Source organism: Bombus pascuorum, chromosome 5, assembly GCF_905332965.1.
Source record: "Bombus pascuorum chromosome 5, iyBomPasc1.1, whole genome shotgun sequence".
NCBI lineage: Eukaryota > Metazoa > Arthropoda > Insecta > Hymenoptera > Apidae > Bombus > Bombus pascuorum.
The window spans coordinates 6,533,213-6,555,336 of NC_083492.1; the positions used below are offsets into that span (position 1 = coordinate 6,533,213).

Here is a 22,124-nt window from a genome sequence, read left to right on the forward strand (position 1 = left end):
TATACATAATAATATTTTCAATATATATATATATATCAGTAAAAAAAAGTAAACAAAATTTTATATATAATTTTAATTTAAAACATGGTTTTTTATCTTTTTTGAAAATATATATCTGCAACTACACAGATGCAATTTTATTACTTTTAATTAATTAAAATGTAATAATTCATTGAAAAAGGTATATTTTCTATGATTATTTCCTGATAATAAATGTTACTATTGTTTATCTTTATTTTATTTCAGGTAGGATAAAATATTGTATATTATGCATAGAATGTTTCTTATATTTTGATAATTTTATATTTCATATTTATTTAATTGTAATCTGATAAATAATAATCTCTATAATTTTATAGAACGAATTGAATGTCTTGAAATCTGAGATTTTTCATTTTAATTATTATATATATTTCACTAGAATTAATACTTTTCACAGAAAAATGTTTCGAATATAGAAAAAAATAATTATAATATTACTTCAACGTATTTATTAGCTGATAAATTCGAATTCAATTCTATTATATGCAAGATTGAAATTATATCCAAAGTATAATATTCTAGAGACCATGATAAATATTTCTGTAATCATATTCAAGATTAAAGTCTACCTTTTTATTAAATTGTATTACACAATACCGATCATATTTTAATAACACAATTAAACATATAATATTTTTAGCAAATGTCTGAATTACATTTAATCTATAATCCTGATGGTAATCATTTTGGTATCTAATTTGAACATCATCGTAGAAATGGTTATAATGGCAGAAATTCATGTCTCTAGTGTTGTTTAAGTTTGTGAAACTGAGTGACAAAACAGATATCTATTTTGTGAAGAATATTGTAACGTGTATAAAAGTTTGATCTTTTGGGACTCATCACGCAGAAATTTTTCTTCTAGTGGAAATACTAAATAACGAAACAACGTTCTCTCTATCATATACATTCGAAGTCAACATCGACGTTTTTGTGTTTTTTTTTATGCTCATTTACTTTGTTTATTATGAATTTGATGGATTTTTTCGTGCTATAACTTAACGACGGATTCAATAATATAGGTAATTAAATTTTATCTATTTTTTCATGAATATTTTGATTATATAGATCTTATAACCTTTTGCTTTCATTATGGTCGTTCTGATTTCTATTTTTTACAATATCAAGATCACCGATCGTTCGTTCAATGTTTTTTCCAAAATTCGTCAATTTTCTGTGTAGTGTAATAGTGATTGTAATATTAAGGTACTAACAAAATATCCAAGAGAGAAATTACTTAACTATTTTCGTTTTGTTATGTTATTATATTGTCACCTTTTGTAGCGACTAAAATAACAAGTTATTGCCATTAATAGTATTCTAATACTGTATTAGTTTTTCATCGTTATAGACGTGAAGATATGAAACATAGTTTAAAATAGTAATATTCAAATTAATTTGTAAGTATTTATAAAAATATGTACCTATATCTTAACAATTATAAGTTCTAGAACATCATACATTATATGGTATAAAAATCTAAAAATCGTATTATTTATAACAAATTTTATAGAATATAAAAATCATATCGTTTAAAATCTTTATATTTTAGTTTTTAACATATAAATAAATTCTTATGAGAATTAATCTTTATAACAGTATTCTTTATAAAGGGAAGGTGACTTGTTTATAAAATGTAAAAACTTTTTTTAATGTTTAAATAAAACAAAAGTAATATAATTTTTTTTAATAGTATAATGTAATTTAATGTATGATTATATATTTATATAAGTAAATTAAGAAGTTTGAACAAATATTTTATATATAAGAATATAGATTATATGCATAATGTAAATTTTTTGAAGTAATGCTTAGATAGAATCTTCATGAAAAATAAATTCTTCACTTGCCAATAGGTCCATTCTCATTTCCCGTCTTCGATTTTGATATGACCATTGCCATGGTGCTGTGATAAACAGGTAAAAATTAAATAAGTACAATTGAAATTAAAAATTAAAACAAAGTGTTTGATATTAATTAATAACCTGTTACTTCTGTGTCACAAATTTTTTGTCTTTACCTGGTCATTTCAGGTTACTACTAGGAGTTATTGTCATGGACTGTCTTCAATTCTATGAAATTAAACAAGTTACAAGTGATGCAATAGAAAACAAGTGATTGTGGTAATTGACATAAAAGAGTGTTGGTGTGCCCTAGCAGGTATTTTGTACTGGAGTCACCAGGCTATGGCTAACCTGAACTTTGAACAACCACCACGCAGTATTGCGAACGCAAGCCTTATATCGCGCACAGGTGGTGGGGGGGGCTTAAATTCATCGACTCTTACGGGTCATGTCACACCTACCTCGAGCATGTTCTCAGGCTCATCTGCAAGCACTTCCAGTTCAGTTAACTCTGCGGTAGTAGTTACTAACGTTTATCCTGGAGCATCAGGAGCAGGAGGTGGACAAAATAGTCATCAGTCTCAACAGCAGCAGCTCTCTCCTATGGGCACCAGAGGACTGTTTGGGCAGAGAGCTTTTACAGATAGACGTACAATGCCTGCTCTTGGGTTAGTTTCCCCATTCCATGTGTAGAACATAGGAATGTTGTCTGAATTTGTTATGATTTTAATATTAAAGTATTATCCATTATGATATTATATATTTTGTTGTATATCTATTATATAGTACATCTACTTATAAAACAAATGAAAATATTAATATAAATTTATAGAACATCAAATCCAATGGCTAGCATGGGCACATTTGGAATACCTCAAAGTCGAAATTACGGATCTCAAATCAATAATTTTCACTCTGTTTTTGGCAGTGGAGGAGGTGGAGATACAAGTACTCCTCCATTGTTGGATCTATCTGAGTTTCCTTCATTAACAAATAGAGGACAGGGTGATTCTATGCCGCAACCTAGTCCTATGCCAGGCAAACAACCTTATGGTTTGAACACATAATAATTTAAATTTTAATATATAAATAAATATAATCGTTATATAAATATTTATAAAATTGTAGTTGGGATGGTAAAACAACCAACATCTGAATCAAGTGAGTTTACAATGAGTTCTGAGGATTTTCCAGCATTGCCTGGAACACAAAATAGAGAAGGGCCATCGCCAGGTGGAAGTGTTTCTGGAGATAAAAACATACCTGTTGGACTTGGTCCTGAAATTGGACAAGATATATTGCAGGCAAATAGAGCACCAGGATCTGAGAAGTCTCAATTAACTAAAAGAGGTGTACAAATATTTCCTGATGGTACAATAGTTATAATTACAGCTTATATTTTTCTTTATTCATGCAATTACACATATCTTTTTTCAGGCAAGGTGCTTAATTTACCAACTAGTATGATACAAGACCAGTTTGGAGTAGTTGGGTTATTGACATTTATTAGGGCAGCTGATACAGATCCGAATCTAGTATCTTTGGCATTAGGCTACGATTTAACTACATTAGGATTAGATCTTACTTCAGGAGATAGTATTCATCAAAATTTTGCCGGACCTTGGACAGAAATACCATGCCGACCGCAGGATATCGATTTTCACGTACCGCCAGAATACCTTATTAATGCAGCCATCAGGTATTTTATTTTACTAATATCGATTTTTATAAGTACGAATCATTATAGTAATTAAACTTGTACACTTTATTTTAGGGATAAGCTAGCACCAGTTAAGCTAAATCGATATAAAGATGATCTACTATTTTATATGTTTTATACGAATATTGGTGATATGATGCAATTAGCAGCAGCAGCGGAGTTGTAAATACATTTTTATATTAAAATTTTCGAATATTTTTCTACTAGACTTTTAATAATATGTATGACTTTATTTGGAACATGAAGGTACACTAGAGAGTGGCGATATCATATGGAAGAAAAGGTTTGGATAACGCAAGCACCAGGATTGGGACTTGTAGAAAAAACATCAACATACGAACGCGGTACTTATTATTATTTTGATGCGCAAAGTTGGAGAAAAGTAGCAAAAGAATTTCATTTGGAATATACAAAACTAGAAAGTAGACCTATTCTTCCCCCAAACTTTTACCTAAACCAGCCTTGACTACAGGTATCTACAAAGATACAATTCGTTTTCTTTTTTCAAATTACTTTCTAATTTGGATTTAAAAAAAAATTGTAAGTATTTTTATTGAGAATTTGTATTTATTGCAGATCTGTTTGCAGACCATTGTACTGTCTTTAAGCTGGACAGGAAACAGCTATTGTATAAATGAACAAATTTAATAATCTTTAATAAAAACATAAAATTTGAAGAGTACAGAAATGAAGTTCTTTAATTACTGACTCAGTTAGAAATGGAAATGAGTCTAATCTATTTGATATTAACATGATATTAATGATTTTGATACGTAAACTTATATGTTTTAAATGTTTAGGTGCTTATGTATAGAATGATATACTTTTTGATGACATTATAGTAATGATTAGGATTTTGGCAATGTATATAATAAAAGTAACAAACAGTTGTATTATTGAACAAAATTACACTTAGGCAGCTCAAAATGCAATATGTTCACAAATTCTGTATCTATGTGATCATTTATTTTGTACCTATGTAATTGTTTAGAAATGTAAATGAAATGTTTTTTAAAAAGAGAATTTACATTTTATAACATGTCAGAAAATTAATATACTTTATTATTTATCAAAATTCATGAAATATATTACTATGTAATGTAAATTTTTTAATGTAAAAGATGCCTTTGGACGTAAAATATTTAATGAAAAATAATAAATGATAAAAATAGTATGATATAAAAGTTTATAAAAATTTTAGATCACTTAAATTGCTTTTAACAGAGTTTAATTTTAATAAACTATAAATTATATAATACGTTTAATCTTGTTGTATATGAGTCAAAGATTTGAAAATGTAAAATAAAATTTATATTTAAAAAATACAAAACAAACGTAAATATAAAAATGAAACACAAATAAACGAATTTTGTAAGTTTATCAACGTTGATTAAATTTTTAAGTTAAATGTATTTCATTTCTAAATTTTCTGGTAATAGTGTGTGATTTAAAACGTGGTTAAGTTGGATAACAAATTAAGTACTTTTAAAAGAAGTTTTCATGCTATTTGATTAATTATTTCTATCCTTTTAAGTTCTTTCAGCTTTAATATTTCAATAATGTTCTTTTTCAAATCTTAGCTTTAATAAATAAATAATACTTGTTATCATAAATCTATAAAAATTTATTACATATGACTCAATTCCATTTCTAGCTTATAATTGTACCATTATTTAAAATATATTTTCCTTTTATTCCGTTACATATATATTTATATTTTATTATATTATATTTTATTATATATATATATATATATATTTATATATTTTTCACATTAAAAATATTCTTAGAAAAAGATAGAATAACTTCCTGTTTATAATCATAAAATTTGTTTTATAATTTTTCGAACTGGTTAGCAAGATTAATTACATCTTCAGATGTGTTTATAAAATAATTTTCAATGTAATTTTGGCTGTGTTTCTCACATTCATCTAGGTAATATCTGTTAAAATGAATACTTAATTAAATATAAAATGCAGTAAATATATTAAATTAAATAAATATATGGATTAAATTACCTATAGTTTACCATAATTCCACAGCTATTTTCAACACCGCGTGGTGAAGGGTCAGCCAGCCAATTTATTCTCCACATAACAGCTCCATTACGAAGATGAAAGTTTGCTGTAATATAAAAAATGTTAGCTGTTTAGATTAATTTTTCCATGATATGTATAAAATTCGATTTATAACAATCAACCTACCAACATTATTTAAAGCATAATTTCGTCTCTTTTCCTTATATAAATACCATGCACATGCCCTAAGTAATGGCTTCCGCAAAATTTCGCATATTGCGATATCATGAGTCCATAATGAATTATTAAAAATTTTTTTTAAACCCAAAACAATATTTTCATTGTTTAAAACCTTTTGTACAGATTCGTATTCTTCATTTGTGAACACATTATGTATATCTAAAAAGTATTTTATACTAAAGTATAATATTCTGGTACTCAATCTTATATGGTTATATTAACATTAATAAATTTTATGACTATTTGAAATAAATTGCAATTACCTTGTTTTGTTTTTTCTAAAAACCAAGTTCTAAAATTAGGTATTGGTGATAAAGTAGATAATTCGGTTATCATAGGAAATTCTGATAACACTTGTTTTGCTACTTCTTTTATCAAATAATTACCAAGTTCAATACCCTAAAAAGAATTGAAATTCCTTTTGATTTGTATGTTACATAAATTTGCATTTTTAAATATTTATATACGTACTTGTAATCCTTTCTGTGTGGAAGTTATTGAATAAAATATTGCAGTCTTTATTTTGCATTTATCTTCTTCTAAAAATGTTACTTCTGTTTTTGGATTACCAAGAATTCTGACCTTTGCTTCTTCAATACCTCTTAAACTATCTATATGTTAATAATATATTTTACTTTGTATGTTTTTACTTAATGTATATTATTCATTGTATTGTATTTAATTTTATGCGTAAAAGATATTTATTAAGATATACCTGGTATAATATCACATAATGCTGAATGCAATACAACAAGAGGTTCTCGTGGCATTGAAGGATGAGTAAAAATATAACATCTTCTATATGGTCCAACTCTTTGTTTCAAATCTAACCAATTTCTTATGGGATGTATTGCTTCATAATCTGAAATCTTATAATTTTCAAATAATAAAGAATATAAAATATGTTATACTGTTTACTTGCCATTGGTATACCTTTTGTAAAATGTCACATGAAGTTTGCCATGTTATTCTTTCTAAATGTAGGAATCCTACAGAAAACCAGAGTAGTAATAAATCACGTAAGGTAATATTCAATTGCTGGATTGCAATACTTTCCTCTGTGTCTTTAGCTTTTAATATTAATTCCTAACAAATATATTTGTACAAAAATAAGTGATGTGCTCTACTTATAATTTTGTATGTATTTATATTTTATTATATTTTTAGTGTAAAAATTACTGACTGCAGACTGTAAATCAATAATTAAATTTTAAGAAAATAACTATTCTTTTAAATATTTGGAACATTAAATATGAATTTTATATAGTATGAACTAATTTTATCATTAAAATTGAAGTTATGTTATTTATATCATTTTAAATTACTTACTAATATATCTGTCCTTAAATCAACAAGAAATTTTACACCATGTTGAAGTCTTCCAATTATAATAAACAACCATTGGTAATCTGGTGTTAAAGCATTTTTTAAATTTCGTTCATAAGAAACTATACGTCTCTCATTGTTTGGCTGAAATAAAAGAAAAAGAGAACAAAATAATTGCAAGTACTTTTTACTTATATTAATGTGATTTAAAAGTTTTTTTTAGATTTTTAAGCTTTAATATCACAAAATTAAATATTCTATTTAACAAAAAATTAATAATATACAAACCTCTGTAGACACAAATTTTTCTGCTATATTGAATATAACAGGATGTTGAACAGCATATTTAAATGCTAAGATGCGCAAAATTTTTTCCTTGTCATTTTTGCTACTTTCTTGGTATGTGCTACATAAAATACGAGCTTTGTTCTAAAATAAAATGTTAATTCTATTGTATTATGCAATGATTTTGAAACTTATAGATTAATATTTCTATTATTTGCAATTTATGTTAAATATTATATGAATAACGATTTTGACAAGTATGTTTTGGTTATGTAACACAAAATAGATTATTTATAAAATAGATTTATTATAAATAATTTAACAAAAAGGTTAGATAATATATTATATTAGAAAATGTAATTCAAAAGATAAAATACTTTTATTATTGTATTTATATTGTAAAACTTTATAATAGTACGACAATATAAGGTTATGTTATAACCTTACTCTATAAATGATAGTGCTATAAAATGAACGTAAGATAATATAATTTTTATTTATTTTAATTCGATATACATCATTGTTTTAAAAGATAACATGTGTGATATGTAAAAATTTGGAGATATAAACCATAATTTTTAAATGTAAAACAAAATACCATAAAATTTGAAGAATAAAATTTATATGTTTAACTTATTGGTTTATGTTAAATATGTTTGATGTTCATATGTCAATTATTGTTAACTATTAAAGATTAAGTAACATTTACGAAATATTAAACAATTTATGTTACTAACCTCAACAATCCAATTACAAATATTGCTATTTTTAAATTTGAATACTCCTTTTAATTGATTTTCAAAAAAAATAGTTTCACTGGACGTAGAAGTATCATATAGATTCCGTATAAGAAAAGATCTGAAACTCTTTTGTGTTGTATTACCTTTTAAAATACATTTATTACTATAAATATCAACTAATACTTTCACATGTGTACTTTTGAATATCATATTTATTATTGACAACTATCATAAATCATATAAAAAAAACTTGTTACTTGAAATTACAAAACTAATATCAGATGGTAACTGCTTCTCTTAACTTAGTTGAGTTTTTTTTATAATAGAAATATTTTTATCTGATATGACATGTATACTTTGATATTAACATTCAGCTTAAAGGACAACAGTTAGATAGCATTAAAATATCGAGTACTTTTTATACATAACATACATTAAATAAAAAATTTAGCCAATCAGAAAGCTAAATGGTAATTTTTATTGATATGCAATAAACTAAGAAAGGATTTAAATAAATTTTTGCGATATATGAATAAAATCCTCGATCTGTTTGTCACTTTTATATTGATAAAGATGCACTCTTTTAATAGCATTGATTATTTAATATATTGGAAAATTTAAATACAAGTGTATAAAAAGAATGTCAGACTTTAATAACGTATACAGTGTAACAAACAGAGCAAAATATGAAAGTTCTTTTGATAATAGTTTTTAATCTTTTTTCTATTTCTACTTTTCATGATAGATGCAACCGAGGGAAGGATTTCCTCTCTAACGCAACGTATTGTCAAAAAAGGTGTATAATGTGAAACAGTTGGCAATCATTAGTACTAAAATGGTGCTATAGTCGGAGACATTATGATACGTATTTAATTGCAGATCGATCAAAAACAAATTTTACTAAACGTACATATTTTCGAAAATAAATGTGACCCTTTATCAACGTACAGAATGCAGATAGTGCATTTTTCTTGGGGTCTCATTTGGTACATTTTATCTATTTCTCAAGGTAATTTGACTATCTGTATTCTGTTTCATGTGACAGTTATTCAGTTTTGTAATTACACCTATTGTTATTTTAATTTATGATGAGACAAACATTTCATTAGCTTTATTTTATGTTACAGTTAATGCTGATTATAATATTACATTAACACATGATGGCCCTGTAGTATTAGGTGGAACTATTACATTTAAAGCTGATATCTTTTATAATGGTATAAGACCATCAGAAACATTTAGATATAAATGGAGTGACAATGCATTAACTCCTCATATATACGAGGTTAGTTTCTTTTTATCCTATAGTTTATTCAAAATAGTTTATCAATACATTTCAAAATTAGATTATCAATGGAATTGTAAACTTTGCCCTGAAAAGAGAAGTTTTATATTATAATATTTTTTTTACATTTCAGTATTATCATTTATAAAACCTTAATATATAAAACCTTAAATACTAATTTTGAATACATATATAACTTTGATCTTCCATAGACAGGGGCTATATCAAATACAACAACATATTGGAATTTAAATATTGCCCATGAAAATTATACAATTGGAAAATATGAAGTTGAAGTAGTGGTTTATAAATATGTCGTGTTTTGGTGGCAGGATGTTACAAGTGCCCGTACCGAGTTTTATGTAACTCGTAAGTTAAGAATTTTTAAAAATCATTTTATAATATATTAACTTTTTGTCTATTATGTATATCATCAAATTAATGTTTTAATAGAATCTTTCAATGGAGACATCAAAGTTATACAGCCCAACAAAACATCAATGGATACATATGTCTCTTCAGCATCTGAAGCAAACATGACAATAAATATAAGAAAAGGAGATATGGATTATTTGATGAAAGCCACATCAGTATCAATTTATTGGTTTATAGATTGCAGATATTTTGGTCAAACGAATGACTTAAATTTCCTCTATAATTTTACAACTCCTGATACATCACATGTGTTAGAAGCTTTGATCGTTGCATCATACGATTCACCAACAACAACTGTTCCACCTACTACAACGGTTCTACCAGTAACAACAACAATTACTCCTTCTAGTATAACTGTGCCAAATGTTACAATATCAAATACTACAACAGAAGATGTGGTAACTACTACCATATCTAGTAAAAGCATAACTGCAAAACCAATATTAATATCTACAACAATACCTATACCTCTAAATAATTCAGAAAATGTCAGTATTTACAATGTAAATATTTCTTTACCTTATATTTGTTCCAACTCTTCGATAATTCCACCAGATCCTAATAAAACATATGGGCACTTCACTAAAAAAATTGATGTTCGTGGTAAGTAATATATTATATGAGATCATATAAAATAATGATTTATGTTCAGTATAAGTTATAATAATGTATATTTATGGAATTTCTAGCACCTATAATGAATATATCAGTAGAGGGTACAAATTGGATTCAACCATGGGATATGTTATCTCTTAATGTAACATGTAAAGGTTCAGGACCTTTTAATAAGTGCCTTTATTTTCATAGAGGAAAGTATAATGTTACAGGAAATGAAACATGCGATACAGAAGATAATCTTTATTCTTGTAATTTCTCCATCATACATTATTTCTTAGAACCTAGCATATATACAATATTAATTATATTAGATAATGATGTCAGCAAACAAATATATCCCTTGACAATAAATATTTATAAAGGTATATGTTATTATAAATATTGATATCAATAATAATAATGATACAAATTTTGTCTTTCTGCAAATATTAATTGCTTTGATTACATTTTTAAATGTGTTTTCTAGTGACAACAAAGCCACAGTTATCGGTGATTGTGGTACCTGTTTCTTGTTCTCTTGCTGCTGCGGTACTCATTATTTTTGGCATTGCATATTACATACAAAGTAAAGCAAGATTTACAGTGGAAGTTGCAGATTTTGACTTTGGTCAAAATAATCCAGAAATGGAGTATAAAACATTTACAGAACGTTTAAGAGATTCGATCAATAACGCTATAAGGCCAGGAAGCAAACGGATAAGTGTATGCCAGCCCTATTATGGCAGCATGAATCGCTAACAAGTACAGATTGTACAGACTACATATTCTTTGACTGTCCATGACAGTCTTCACACATTGCAAAATAATATTAATATATTAGCGTCTAACACATAGTAGCGCCTCGATAAAATGACGATTATTCCTCAATTCTTTATTTAATTATTACAGAATGATCATCCAAGTAATTGATATACAAGAAGTGATATTATTTGATAATATCACTGATAGAATTGATATAATTGATGATATAATTGATATTATTTCTTGAATCTTGAATCTTGTTATTATTTCATTAGAATGTCATTGTCAGTGTATGGGTTACGTTATTGTATCGATTATTATTCTATATTTCTATTATCTTCATTTTTAAGCACTAAACAATACGAGCTACTTCTGCATTGCCATTATTGCTTTTGTATTGCCACTACTGCTTTTGTATTGCCATTACCGCTTCTAACATTTCCTTACTTTTCTTTCTTCCATTTAAATACATGCTTTTATATGCACTTTATTATATTTATGAATTATTTATTGTTGTATTTTTATATACAATGTGTTGAATTTTAATGGAAATAATTAAAAATCACCTTTAATTTCCATTTCAATCAAACACGCTTTATGTTATTTTTGACATCATAAGGTAATGAATATTTTATAAATTTCAGGGTTACAAACCTCTTAGTAATTCTCAAACTATTCAGTGATGTTTAAAATGAAGAAAAAAGTATTGGAATTATCAAGTATTTGGATTAAAGACTATGAGAGATTGAACAAGTGAAGAAGATGCTAAACGAATGCTAAAAGATGCTAAATGAATTACAAGAAGAGTTTCAGAATTAATGTATCTTACGACATTTTTAAATATCAAATAATTTAATCAGGAAGTTATTAATATTATATTCTTAATAATGCGAATTTATTCATTCCAAGGAATTTATAAACGAAATTAAAATTGTATATAGAATAAATAAATATTGTATATATAGGCTGTGTACATAGTATGCAATGAGATATTGCTTTTGATGTTTTGCGGAAATGATGTTATAATATTAATTTATAATATTTTTTCTAGAATTTTAACATTGTGAAATTTTATGTAACACATTTTTTCTACTTTTAATGTGTTTAACTTCGGGTTACTGGATTCATGTACTACTTAACTCATACATTACAAGAAAAATATTGGTAAGCACGTAATTATATAAGTATGTAGATTATCAATTACAAAAGCGTGATAAACAAAAAGATATAATACTTATTTGAATGATACATCTTGTAATGCGAATTTTTCGTACGTGTATGTGCTTTTATACATATACATGCAATTTGCATATACGTATATAGTATTAAATTTAATTACCCAGATATATGAAAGTATTTCAATAAGTTATTTAGTTGAAACTACTTATAAAAAAAATTGTTATGTTAGATTGCGATTTCAATAATTCAGTCATAAAGTAACCTACTAAATAGTATTTAATAAATAAAAATGTTCTTGTAATGAATTGGTGCTACTGTTATTTCCCATCATTTATTTATGATTCTGTAATTTCAATAATGCTTAAACGAGGAAGGAAATTAAAAAATAACGCGGGTAACAGGTGGCACCATCTGTACACGATTATTGCGATCAAAAAATCTGCGTGTTCGTGAGTTCGTGAGAGTTCATTGGTAACATCGTTAGGGATTTAAGATGGCGGCTGATGAAGTAAACTTACGAAATTGTGCTCTGTTAAAAGTAGTTTGTGCTTTTGTCGTTTATTGAATATTGTCAGTTGATAGTTTCAATTCATCTTTATGTAATATCGATTTAAGATCTTCAACGAACGAAACGTGTCTCTCGAAAAAGTAAGATATAAACTTTTCCCGAGTCACGGGCTTACAATGTCAGTAATTGCCTCAAAGCCATGCCACGAGAAAGAGAATTTGAAATCGACAGAGGAAGACGATTGGAAAATGCAGCTTGCATTTTGCAAACCACGGCATACAGCGACAATTGAAGGCGTAAATTGCATTACACAGACATGGAGGATGAAAGAACGGGTTTGTTACTTTTTTTCTTTGCTTCTTTGGTTGATATACCCTGAAAAATTATGTACTTAATTCTATGATAGAGTTTTATAAATTTCTATTTTCTAGATGAAAACTGTGAGCGTGGCTCTAGTTTTATGTTTAAACGTTGGTGTTGATCCACCGGACATTGTCAAGACGCAACCGTGCGCACGTCTCGAGTGTTGGATCGGTATTTATTTTAGTTTATTTACATCCCCACAATTCCCCGCTGCCATTGCCATTATGTAATGCATTTTGAGGTTATGCATGTGGATGACAGCAGTCTGTAAATGAATGCGATTTTAGTAAATAACCTGTAGATGGCGTTATATTTATTATTAATTTGAATATTTTATCTGTAGTATCAGAATGTTTTTTTTTTGCTTTCTTTCCTTTGTTTTTCTTTTACTTGTTATTTCAAATGTGTATAATTTCTTTTTTGTGATTGCATTATTTTATAGTTTTGTATAATTGTATAATTATAAACAAAAATTGCACTGATTTAAATTATTCCATTTAAGTGATCTAATTGTGACTTGAAACTTAATTGTTATTGATTACAATTAGAACAACTATAATTTTTAAAATTTTATAGATCCTTTGTCAGTGAGTCCACAGAAAGCTTTAGAAACTATAGGTTCTAATTTACAAAAACAATATGAACGATGGCAACCAAGAGCTCGTTACAAACAAAGTTTAGACCCCACTGTTGAAGAAGTTAAAAAATTGTGTACTTCTTTGAGACGAAATGCAAAGGAGGAAAGAGTTCTTTTTCATTATAATGGTCATGGTGTTCCTAAACCTACTAGTAATGGTGAAATTTGGGTATTTAATAGAGTTAGTAAACTCAAGTATTTTAATTACTATAAATAATAATTTGATAAGTATTTTTAATATCACATTATTATTGCAGACATATACACAATACATTCCTTTGTCTGTATATGATTTACAAACATGGATGGGTGCACCTAGCATCTATGTATATGACTGCTCCAATGCAGGTATCATTGTAGAGTCTTTTCAACAATTTGCAGAGCAACACGAGAAAGAATATGAGGTATAAATATTAAGAGAGATTTAAGTAAAAGTAATTGTCATATGTAACCATATTGAAAATATTATCTTATAGATGGAAAAGCAGGCAGTTCAGCAAAATCGTGCAACTGGAGTTGCAAGTGCCACTGCACCATCCTATAAAAATTGTATCCAATTGGCAGCATGTGCTGCTAATCAAATTTTACCTATGAATCCAGACTTACCTGCAGACATATTTACATCATGTCTGACAACTCCAATAAAAATAGCATTGCGATGGTAAAATAGAAATATAATTTGTTAAAGATATACCAAATTTTGTATAGTACCAGAGTTAAGCTTCTATTTCTTTTGTAGGTTTGTCATGCAAAATACATCGAAGTTGGTACCAAAAATATCACTAGATTTAATTGACAAGTAAGAATTATATATAGTAGGAACAAATTTATAGTACTTATGTATGTAGTATTTTCTTGAACGAAATAAAATGTTGAAATTATGATAAACACATTTCAGAATTCCAGGACAATTGACTGATAGAAGAACAATGTTAGGGGAACTTAATTGGATTTTTACAGCAATTACTGACACTATTGCATGGAACACATTGCCAAGAGGTAAATTTGTATACTGTAATTGTTTGTAGAATATATAAATGACAAATACTAAATATATTCGATTTATAGATTTATTTCAGAGATTATTCAGACAAGATTTATTAGTAGCTAGTTTATTTAGAAATTTCTTACTTGCTGAAAGAATACTTCGCTCATATGACTGCACTCCAGTTTCTTGCCCAAAATTACCACCTACTTATCAGGTAAATAGAAAAATATTTTAACCTTAATATTTTTCTAAACATTAGGTATTTTTGTTATTTATTATTATTCTTTCATTAATATATTTATCTCTTATTAATTTAGCACCCTATGTGGCAAGCATGGGATTTGGCACTTGATCTCTGCTTAGCACAATTGCCATCTATTCTTGAAAATGAAGATCAGTTTATACATTCACCCTTTTTTGAAGAACAATTGACAGCCTTTCAAGTATGGCTTACACTAGGTTCTAAGAATCGCAATCCTCCAGAGCAACTGCCAATAGTACTACAAGTGTTATTAAGTCAAGTTCATAGACTAAGAGCGTTAGAGTTATTAGGGCGTTTTCTTGATCTTGGTCCATGGGCAGTGAACTTGGCTCTTAGTGTAGGCATTTTTCCATATGTTTTAAAATTACTTCAAAGTAATGCCAGAGAACTACGTCCACTACTTGTTTTCATTTGGGCAAAAATTCTTGCAGTTGATAGTGTAAGTGTTAAGAATTTCAGTATCTTAGACCTTTCATTAATTATTTATTATATTTTAGACTTGTCAAGCAGATCTCGTACGAGATGGAGGGCATAAATATTTTTTATCTGTTCTTCAGGATACTTCTATACCGGTATTAATTGTTATACATAATTTTATTGAAATATTTTTATGCAACTTTTTTATACAAGTCTATTCTGTTTTAGAGTGAACATAGGACGTTAGCAGCATTTGTTTTGGCTAGCATTGTAAATGATTATCGACCGGGCCAAGTAGCTGCAAATCATGGCAGTCTCGTCTCAATTTGTCTGGAACAACTTGGAGATTCAAACGCTTTATTACGACAATGGCTATGTTTGTGTCTCGCGAGACTTTGGCATAATTATGACAAAGCAAGATGGTGCGGAGTCAGAGACATTGCCCACGAAAAACTGTTTATATTATTACAGGACCCAGTTCCTGAGGTATAAAATCATTTCATGATGAGGTCAAATTCATTTATTTAATGTATTAATATTTATGCATGATGATAGTAAAATATTTAAAAAAGAAATAAAATTATATAGGTTCGAGCGGCGAGTGTTTATGCTTTGGGAACATTCATAAATAGTGTAACAACACGAAGTGAACATGCGAATAATATTGATCAAATTATAGCTATGACGCTTATTAATACTGTGTCTCATGACATGTGTCCCTTAGTTAGAAAAGTATGTAAGTTTGTCGTATAATAATATATATTCTAATTATATACTTAATATTCTTAATATGAAAAAAATTGTGAATTATTTTACAGGAATTAGTAGTAGCACTTCAGTGGATGGTATTACATTTTGAAAATTCGTTTGTAACATTAGCATTGGCTGAAGAAAATAGTCGAAAAGATCTCGTAGTGGAGACGTTATCGCCATTTAGTGGAATGAGACGTATTAGTTCTAGGGATAGATTGAAAATGCTTTCTCCAAACAACACGTACAGTGTGGATAGTACAGATGGATTTGGTCAGGATCGTATTAAAAGAGTGTCGTCGTCGTCGTCTATTAGTAGCTTAGGTAAGTGATAAAATATGTTGCTTTTAGCTAGAGTTACTAGCTTTATTGCCGGATTTTCGATAACAGTTCCTTGTATTGTTTCATTCATGTACCAGGAAATAATTGGGAGTTCGTGAGGAAACCTTGCGAGTCACTTGGTAATAATGATTGGAAATTCCATTGCATGTTCGTACATAGTTCATCCTTCATTTTTAGAACTCGTAATTTTTAATTTATAGCCAATGCTATATCACTATTTTGTTATTTACAAGCACATTATCGTAAGGAACAGATATTTTTCTATATTAAAAATAAAATACAATAAACCGTGTTTTTTATTATTTGTAGGGCACAGTTCTCTTGGAAATTTACCAAGTCTTTCTTATGGTAGTGTATATATGAAATTGTGGCATGGATTATGCAGTCTTGACAATGATCCTCATCCTGTGGTTGCTACTATGTCTCAGAAGGTCACAAATCATATTCGAAATCAGGTAAACATGATGATTTAATAATGATTACATTGATTTATATCAAAATTTAATGAAAGAGTACAATATTTCTTAACTACAGGTCAAAGAATCCTCTGCACCTAAGGAAGTAATTGAAACAAAAATATCTTCGTCACTGTCTCTTCCGCCTTCTCCATCAAATCGTACTACATATTTAAGGTTAGTCAATATTTAATATATTTTTGTATATGATTCTTATACTGTTATGTTTAACTTATTGTGAAATAAAGTAATAGCAAAGGAGAATCACCGCCTACAGTAAACTCTGGGACAGATTTATTACGTTCGTCGAGAATACCATTGCATGGCAATCGCTCAAGAAAACCAATTCCCAATACAGTAAGAATTACTTGATGTCATTTATGAGTAATGCTATATTTTACTTATATTTATAGCGGTATTTTATTGCAGATTTCAGAAGAAGCAGATGAAGTTGCTGGAATTAAAACACCATTAACTACTTCACAATTTGTTGAGTGGAGTTGTGCTCAATTTGCTCAGCCTGTTAGTTTAGAGATTGAAACTGAATCAATGAATGACATGGAAAGTAGAGCACATTATGAAAGAGAATGGCGGTAAGAATTCTTAATGTAATTACTTATTATTGTATCATTACAAAGAGAAAAACTAATTTGTAGTTTTCAATATTCAGATACTTAAGAAATAAGAAACAAAGATGTGATGCAAGAGAAGAACAATTACGTGCAGTACAAAGTAGGGTAGAATCACAAGTATTTCACACAAGGTGTTCACATTCTCCAGAAGTTTTAACATTTCATCCTTTTGAACCTCATTTGGCTGTAGCATTAAAAGATTACTTCGGGTATTTAAGTTTTAATATACTCTAATTTTATTACTATCATATGAGACTTAATATTACTAATAAATTATTTATTTACAGGGTATGGGATTGTCAAACCGGTACAAAGTTAACTTATTGTGCAAGTCATGGAAATAAAATGTCTCGTATTACAGCTCTGGAGTTTATTAATGCTCACGATATAACGTTATTAATGGCTGGATCTGACGATGGTTCGGTTAGAGTATGGAAAAATTATAGTAGTATGCTAAATCGCGATCCAGTTTTACTTACTGCTTGGCAAGCAATGGCTGACATACAACCTGCAACAAAAGCAACTACCGGTATGTATATTCTAGAATATCAATGTATTTATTGCAACTATATACATTAATTAAAATTGTTTGTAGCAACAGCTGGATTAGTTACTAAGTGGGAGCAAAGATCCCTTACATTGGCTGTAACAGGTGATGTTCGTATTGTTAGACTTTGGGATGCAGAGACTGAATTAAAGAAACAAGATATACCAACAGGTGCTGATTGTTGTGCTACATGCGTTGATGTCGATGGTATAGGTTAGTTTCTTACACTTTTACATTCTTTATATTAATTTAATTGCAGAATAAGATATACATGTAAAAGGCGTAAAATATGATAGAAGTAAACATTATTTTATTTAATTACACATAGGTGCCATGATGGCAGTAGGTTGTGGAGATGGTTCAGTTCGTTTATTTGATAGAAGGTTGCCCCCTTTAGAATCAAGAGTTATGATATGGAGAGAGCATACAGCATGGGTGCTAGGCACATCTTTGAGAAAATGTGAAAGATCTGCGCCGCAACTGTTCACTGGATCATCTTCAGGAGATATTAGAATATTTGATCTTAGAAAAAATTCTTCTGTGAGCACTGTACAGATAACACAAGGTATTACAGCATTGGCAGCACATGAAATGGCTGATATTTTTGCATGGTAAGTTTAGGATATTATTGACTGGAATCATAGTAAAATTATATAGATTATTTCAGATTTATTTATGCACATTCTTTTCAGTGGATCAACAAATCACTGTATAAGTGTATATAACACTATGGGTCAACACCTAAATACAATAAAATTTCATGAAGGATTTATGGCCACTCGTATTAGTCCAGTAAGTTGTCTAAGTTTTCATCCCTATCGTGTGATTCTAGCAGCTGGTTGCGTAGACAATACTATCACAGCATATGCGTCCGAACCACGCAGATGACTAATAGAGATGGAATTGCTGTAAAATTATTTTTACAAATGTAAATCAATGGTACTTGATACTCTTAACACTAATAGTCAGTGAAAACAAATGTTAGGGGCGTAATATTGGACTTTAATAGAAAAATTAGAAGGTGTATTCTTATCTTTCACTTATTTACGATTTTCTACTGCGTTTTTTTCGTATCTATAAACGTCTTTCTTTGGAATTAATTTATGTGCAGAAACTAACAATAATTCTTGTGATTACAAAACCTGTGAAGCAACTAAAGTCTTTAGGGACGACCAAAGAGAAGATAATACAAGCTACATGTGCAAGGGCAATGTAATATTTTGAAACGCAGTTGAAAAAAATTTGATGTTCTTACGAATAATGATGCATAATAAGTGCATATGTGATGCAACGAAAAAGATTTGAATGCATGTATGAATGTGTTTAATATTTAATAAAGCTTGTAACATTCGCAAGGAAATAACCTTGATTATTGTGCCATGCAAAATTAGCTCCAATTAGATTTATGAATAACGTTTCATATAAATTTAGGTAATAGAAGATTCAATTGTTTTTCACGTTTTCATAATTCCTTTCCCTAATTCTCTTTTTGTCTCTTAATATTTTTACAAAATTTTAGTCTTGGAGCTAAAATTTATTTAAATAATTTATATTTAGTTTATGATTAGTATCAATAATAATAAAGATCAATAATAAAGAATAAATATAGTAAAGATCAAAAGGACCGAAATAAATTACTTAAAATGGCAACTATATGCAACAGTGTTTCTGTATTAATGAAAATTTTTTTGTAAATTTGCTTTATGTATATGTTTTTATTTATAACTTTCTCATTATGAAACTTTTCCTTGCAATTTTAAAGAAAGAAAATTGTTTTTGTAAATATTATGTATCATATATTTATCAATAACAATATTATTTGTTAAATGGTATTAATGTTGCGTTTAAGTAATAATGGTTTATAAGCGTCTCTTTGTAACTTGTGAAAATACCTCTCATCATGTTAAAAACTTAAAAAGTTTGTAAGGAAATGCCTTCTCAGTGACAAATTATTTAAATAATTAAGCAAATATATATAATTTGTATTTGACTAATTAAGCCACTATACTATTTGGAAAGTATTTTATGAATATTTATACGTTGTATGTGTGTGTATTTTATATTGCTATTGTAACCCTTCATTGCTACCGTTATTGTTTATGGATATTGTAATCGTTTTAAAAGAAACGTCAAATCGGTATATATCAAGAAAAAGCAATCAGATTTCATATGTATCAGTAATATCAGTATAATCTAAATTGCATAAATAATAAGGAAGAGCAAGAAAAAATCAGGTAATAAATTCGTGAATAAAAATGTACATAAGTATAGAATATCAAGTGTAGTGTTTGAAAACCGCAATGTTAAAAATATAGATTTATCTCCTCGTATTATATATACAATAGTTTTGTTAGTGACATTTAGCATTCAGAAACGCGATAACAGATGTGGATTGCTATCCTTTAAATATATGTATAAAATAAGGATCTCTGATGTAGTTGCATATATAAGATATTCCAAAAATTGAGTGCATTCATATTCACGTATAAGTGTAAAAGAGTAAATTTTTACTTATTTACTTTACTATAACGGAGTAAATAACAAATAATGTTTATTTATGGCATAGAACCCTTTGTGCGTGTATATAAAAATTTATATATAGATTAAAAACACGCTTTGTGTTTAGAGAAAGAGATATTTATTTAAATGGAAAAGATAAGATATTTTAATCGTGAAATTGATGTAGCATTGCAATTTATCAATTTATGACATGTGTTTCTGTCAGTACATTGGTTATTTTAATTGTAAACTTCCGGGACACATTATATAACATGTACATGGTTTGGTAAGAATTTTAATAGGGACATCTAAATGGTACTTACTCGTTAAATTCACCATTAATTATTATATAAACGCCTAGAATTATTTCTGTATATATTATTATATATACGATGCACCGTCATTGCTATCGTTAACGATAACTATTGGAAACGTGAAACATTAGGAAAATAATTCACGACGGGGCGAATATGATGTATTATTTTGCACTGTAGCCGTTATTATACATATATGATCGCCTTGTAACAAATATAATATAATTATGTTATTTCAGTGTAAGATTAATTTGCACAATTGTTTATCTACTAACGCAAATGTTAGGTAATGGCGGAAGGTACGTAACAGATAATATCTTAAAAATTTTTATTACTAATTATGAATAATAATTATATTATTAATCGTATTATTATTATATTTTGGAGAATTATCAAAATATTTAATTTAATCATGTGATTTATTTTTGAATTTCTATGTTACAGTAATAAGTGATAACTGTCATAAAATATAAATAAAATGTAATTATTATTACAGAATAAGCGATGAATCAACATGATTATATATATAGCAATACGTATTGACTAATATGGTACAAATTGGTTGATTAGTCTTGTAACTGTCGTTGACTGGTTTATGTCGGAAGGAGAAACCTACATATATACATTGTAAATATGTATATATGAACTTAGTTACTTACTAATATTCAGATCATCGACATTCTTAGATTTGCAGTGTCACTTTACAAATGTAAGTGTAAATGAGAGTGAAGGAATGGGTCATCAAAGTGTGACTAACGGTTTGTATATTTTAACTGGTTCTGTTAACAATGGAATCTCACCATATCACAATCTCGTTGATTATAGTCGCAACAAATTATTGCTTGAATATAGTATTTAAATGTCAACCAGTGAAACAGGTATAATAATGTTATTTCTAGGACAGCTTAGAGATAGATCCATTACAGGATTGCTGTAC

The 22,124-nt window shown here is 27.9% G+C and overlaps 4 protein-coding genes across 7 annotated transcripts; 3 read left to right on the forward strand and 1 right to left on the reverse strand.

Annotated features, from left to right (window-relative positions):
- Positions 1–740: 740 nt before the first annotated feature.
- Positions 741–4,294, forward strand: LOC132907055 (regulator of gene activity). Of its 2 annotated transcripts, none has more exons than XM_060959799.1 (9): positions 741–1,064; positions 1,899–1,961; positions 2,076–2,554; positions 2,719–2,939; positions 3,015–3,257; positions 3,324–3,585; positions 3,661–3,768; positions 3,853–4,078; positions 4,183–4,294. In XM_060959799.1, exons 3-8 carry the CDS (start codon positions 2,229–2,231, stop codon positions 4,070–4,072), a joined length of 1,380 nt encoding a protein of 459 aa, XP_060815782.1. In that variant the 5' UTR covers positions 741–1,064; positions 1,899–1,961; positions 2,076–2,228; the 3' UTR covers positions 4,073–4,078; positions 4,183–4,294. The 2 variants fall into 2 exon arrangements, with proteins under 2 accessions (XP_060815782.1, XP_060815783.1); XM_060959800.1 differs by having other exon boundaries at positions 3,015–3,236.
- Positions 4,295–5,418: 1,124 nt separating this feature from the next.
- On the reverse strand, positions 5,419–8,600 carry LOC132907378 (malonyl-CoA decarboxylase, mitochondrial-like). 2 transcript variants are annotated; one of them, XM_060960420.1, is made up of 11 exons: positions 8,572–8,600; positions 8,213–8,333; positions 7,479–7,619; positions 7,194–7,334; positions 6,798–6,950; positions 6,580–6,733; positions 6,336–6,475; positions 6,128–6,263; positions 5,811–6,023; positions 5,625–5,730; positions 5,419–5,548 (listed from the first exon to the last, which is right to left on the reverse strand). In XM_060960420.1, the coding sequence occupies exons 1-11, from the start codon at positions 8,583–8,585 to the stop codon at positions 5,440–5,442; spliced, it is 1,428 nt and encodes a 475-aa protein (XP_060816403.1). In that variant the 5' UTR covers positions 8,586–8,600; the 3' UTR covers positions 5,419–5,439. The 2 variants fall into 2 exon arrangements, with proteins under 2 accessions (XP_060816403.1, XP_060816402.1); XM_060960419.1 differs by lacking the exon at positions 8,572–8,600 and having other exon boundaries at positions 8,213–8,504.
- On the forward strand, positions 8,425–12,778 carry LOC132907377 (uncharacterized). Of its 2 annotated transcripts, XM_060960418.1 has the most exons (8): positions 8,425–8,499; positions 8,961–9,224; positions 9,343–9,500; positions 9,713–9,869; positions 9,954–10,538; positions 10,625–10,915; positions 11,020–11,255; positions 11,939–12,778. In XM_060960418.1, exons 2-8 carry the CDS (start codon positions 9,167–9,169, stop codon positions 11,975–11,977), a joined length of 1,524 nt encoding a protein of 507 aa, XP_060816401.1. In that variant the 5' UTR covers positions 8,425–8,499; positions 8,961–9,166; the 3' UTR covers positions 11,978–12,778. The 2 variants fall into 2 exon arrangements, with proteins under 2 accessions (XP_060816401.1, XP_060816400.1); XM_060960417.1 differs by lacking the exon at positions 8,425–8,499 and having other exon boundaries at positions 9,095–9,224; positions 11,020–11,294.
- A 155-nt stretch (positions 12,779–12,933) lies between these two features.
- LOC132907376 (regulatory-associated protein of mTOR) lies at positions 12,934–21,420 on the forward strand. Its single transcript, XM_060960416.1, has 23 exons — positions 12,934–13,316; positions 13,413–13,515; positions 13,921–14,162; positions 14,239–14,385; positions 14,458–14,642; positions 14,721–14,780; positions 14,880–14,980; positions 15,050–15,183; positions 15,287–15,670; positions 15,729–15,803; positions 15,877–16,134; positions 16,237–16,380; positions 16,467–16,722; positions 16,818–16,859; positions 17,050–17,195; positions 17,275–17,372; positions 17,444–17,552; positions 17,625–17,788; positions 17,866–18,036; positions 18,115–18,356; positions 18,423–18,587; positions 18,703–18,985; positions 19,067–21,420. The coding sequence occupies exons 1-23, from the start codon at positions 13,158–13,160 to the stop codon at positions 19,260–19,262; spliced, it is 3,864 nt and encodes a 1,287-aa protein (XP_060816399.1). The 5' UTR covers positions 12,934–13,157; the 3' UTR covers positions 19,263–21,420.
- Positions 21,421–22,124: the final 704 nt, after the last annotated feature.